Source organism: Arachis duranensis, chromosome 8 (genome assembly GCF_000817695.3).
Source record: "Arachis duranensis cultivar V14167 chromosome 8, aradu.V14167.gnm2.J7QH, whole genome shotgun sequence".
Taxonomy (NCBI): domain Eukaryota; kingdom Viridiplantae; phylum Streptophyta; class Magnoliopsida; order Fabales; family Fabaceae; genus Arachis; species Arachis duranensis.
This window is the reverse complement of record NC_029779.3, coordinates 6,925,246-6,927,570: the sequence shown is the minus strand read 5'-3', so window position 1 is coordinate 6,927,570 and position 2,325 is coordinate 6,925,246. Positions and strand designations below refer to the sequence as shown.

The following is a 2,325-nucleotide window of genomic DNA, read 5'->3' as shown; positions in this document are numbered from 1 at the left end:
TGTTAAACTTCATGTTACCAGCTATTAAAATTATTTAAATCACATGTATTAATTTTTTTGTTATAATTATTTCGTTTTATATATATGATTATTTTTTATTCTACAATCGTGCAATAATATTTTTTATAATATTATTGCTATATATGAAGCAGCTTTATATTACTATAATTATATCAAATTTAATTATGACTGTAAATAAATAAAATAGGAAACAATCAAAACTAATTTTTTTATAGTCAAAATTTACTGTAAATATAAAAAATAAAATCACTAATGATTAAAAATTTGAGTAAAAAATAAAAATTCATAAACTAAATTTAATTTGTTAACTAATTAATTTTATGTCCATATATTATTATTATTATTATTATTATTATTATTATTATTATATATTGATTAAAACTGTGAATACATACTAATAAAATTATTACATACGAATGAGAATTAGAACTATATCAATTATATAAAGGAAAAAAGACAAATAGGTCCCTGACTTTTCAAACTTTTGACAAATACATCCCTAACAAAATTTAAATACAAAAAAGTCCCTGACTTTAACAAACAGAGGACAATTTAGTCCTTCCGTCTATTTGCCTCTCATACACCTAACGGAACTGGCTGACGTGGCTAAAACGGTGTCCAGGTGTCCGTTACGGTGCCACGTTGGAAGGGGAAAAAGTTCGAAGGACAAATAAGTCCTTGACGTCATTTTACAATAAAGTTCGAAGGACAAATAGGTCCTTGAGAATTTTTTTTTCAAAATTAATAAACTCATTTCCTAAATTCTCTCATCTACCTCTCTCCATTTTTATATTTCTCTCTACTATTTTTACTCTATATATAATTATATTTTATATTAGTAATTTGACAAATCAAAATATGTCATTCGATATTTTTTTACAATTAAAATATTTTAAATGTAAAATTATACACATTAAATTATTTTAAATTTTAGATAACGAATGTTAAAATTAATTACTAATAAAAAATTAGGCTTTTTCATATAAAAATAATAACTAAAAATCTTATTATTTAATTTTTTATCTGCAGATATCTTGGTCTTCTTAGTAAAAAACTTTTGTCAACTTACGACTTTTTTGTAAAAGTAGTTTGATTTTATAAATCTTTTGTGTCATGCATAATTTATACTGTTAGAACAAAGTGAACTATAATTTAAAAAAATATATATTCTCGTAATGTTATTATGCATAAAAATACCAGTTCTAATATAATACACAAATGCACTAATGCTAACTTAATACATGAATGATGCACAAATGAACTAATGCTAACTTGATGCATAAATAAACTGATGCTAACTAATGCCACTAGTATGATGAAAACTGAACTGCAATTTAACAAATTCTAATATAATACACAAATGCACTAAAACTAAACTAATGCAATTTAAGAAAAAGAGTAGAAACATAACAAGCCCAATTTCTACAATTTTAATACAAATAATTTAAATTGTACCCCATGTGTTGGCTAAGATGCTGCCACGTGTTCAACACGCCCCACGTGTTGGCCAGAATGATACCACGTGTTCACCACGCCCCCCACGTGTTGCACCACGCCCCCCACGTGTTGACTTCCCACAAAAAAAATCCACCCATCTATAATTACACTACATTCTCCCATTTTCAACAAAAACACCAATATTTTTTCCATACAAAAAAAAAATTAGCCTAATTTTATAAACTAAATTCTTATAATAGAAGCATAATAGAAGTATAATGAAAAAAAAAATTCTCAAGGACCTATTTGTCCTTCTAACTTTATTTGTAAAATGACGTCAAGGACTTATTTGTCCTTCGAACTTTTTTCCCCTTCCAACGTGGCACTGTAACGGACACCTGTACACCGTTTCAGCTACGTCAGCCAGTTCCGTTAGGTGTATGAGAGGCAAATAGACGGAAGGATTAAATTGTCCTCCGTTTGTTAAAGTCAGGGACTTTTTTGTATTTAAATTTTGTCAGGGATGTATTTGTCAAAAGTTTGAAAAGTCAGGGACCTATCTGTCTTTTTCCCTTATATAAATTCAAAATTATTATTATTATTATTATTATAACACCCTAACAATCAAAGCCCACGCTTCCGGCTGCGCGACTTTGATAGCTCGGACATTACGACGACACTTATACTATTTAATACTAAAATATGAGCCTGTTTAAAACTTTAAACCGCAATACCACTCCCAAAAATACTTTTGCTATACAACGTACATCCATACATTCGATACACTTACAACAACTCAAAAGAGCGCGCGCGCACACATACACACACGCGCGCACACACACACACACACACACACACACACACACA

General features: G+C 28.6%; 1 protein-coding gene across 1 annotated transcript in view; it reads right to left on the bottom strand.

The window, feature by feature from the left end:
* Window positions 1-1,648: 1,648 nt before the first annotated feature.
* The window catches only part of LOC107460437 (uncharacterized), an 11,652-nt gene continuing 10,975 nt past the window's right edge, over window positions 1,649-2,325 (bottom strand). The window contains exon 4 of the mRNA XM_021128644.2: window positions 1,649-1,856. Within this exon, the coding sequence (XP_020984303.1) occupies window positions 1,796-1,856 (61 nt within the window). The 3' untranslated portion in view covers window positions 1,649-1,795. The remainder of the gene's footprint in view (window positions 1,857-2,325) is intronic.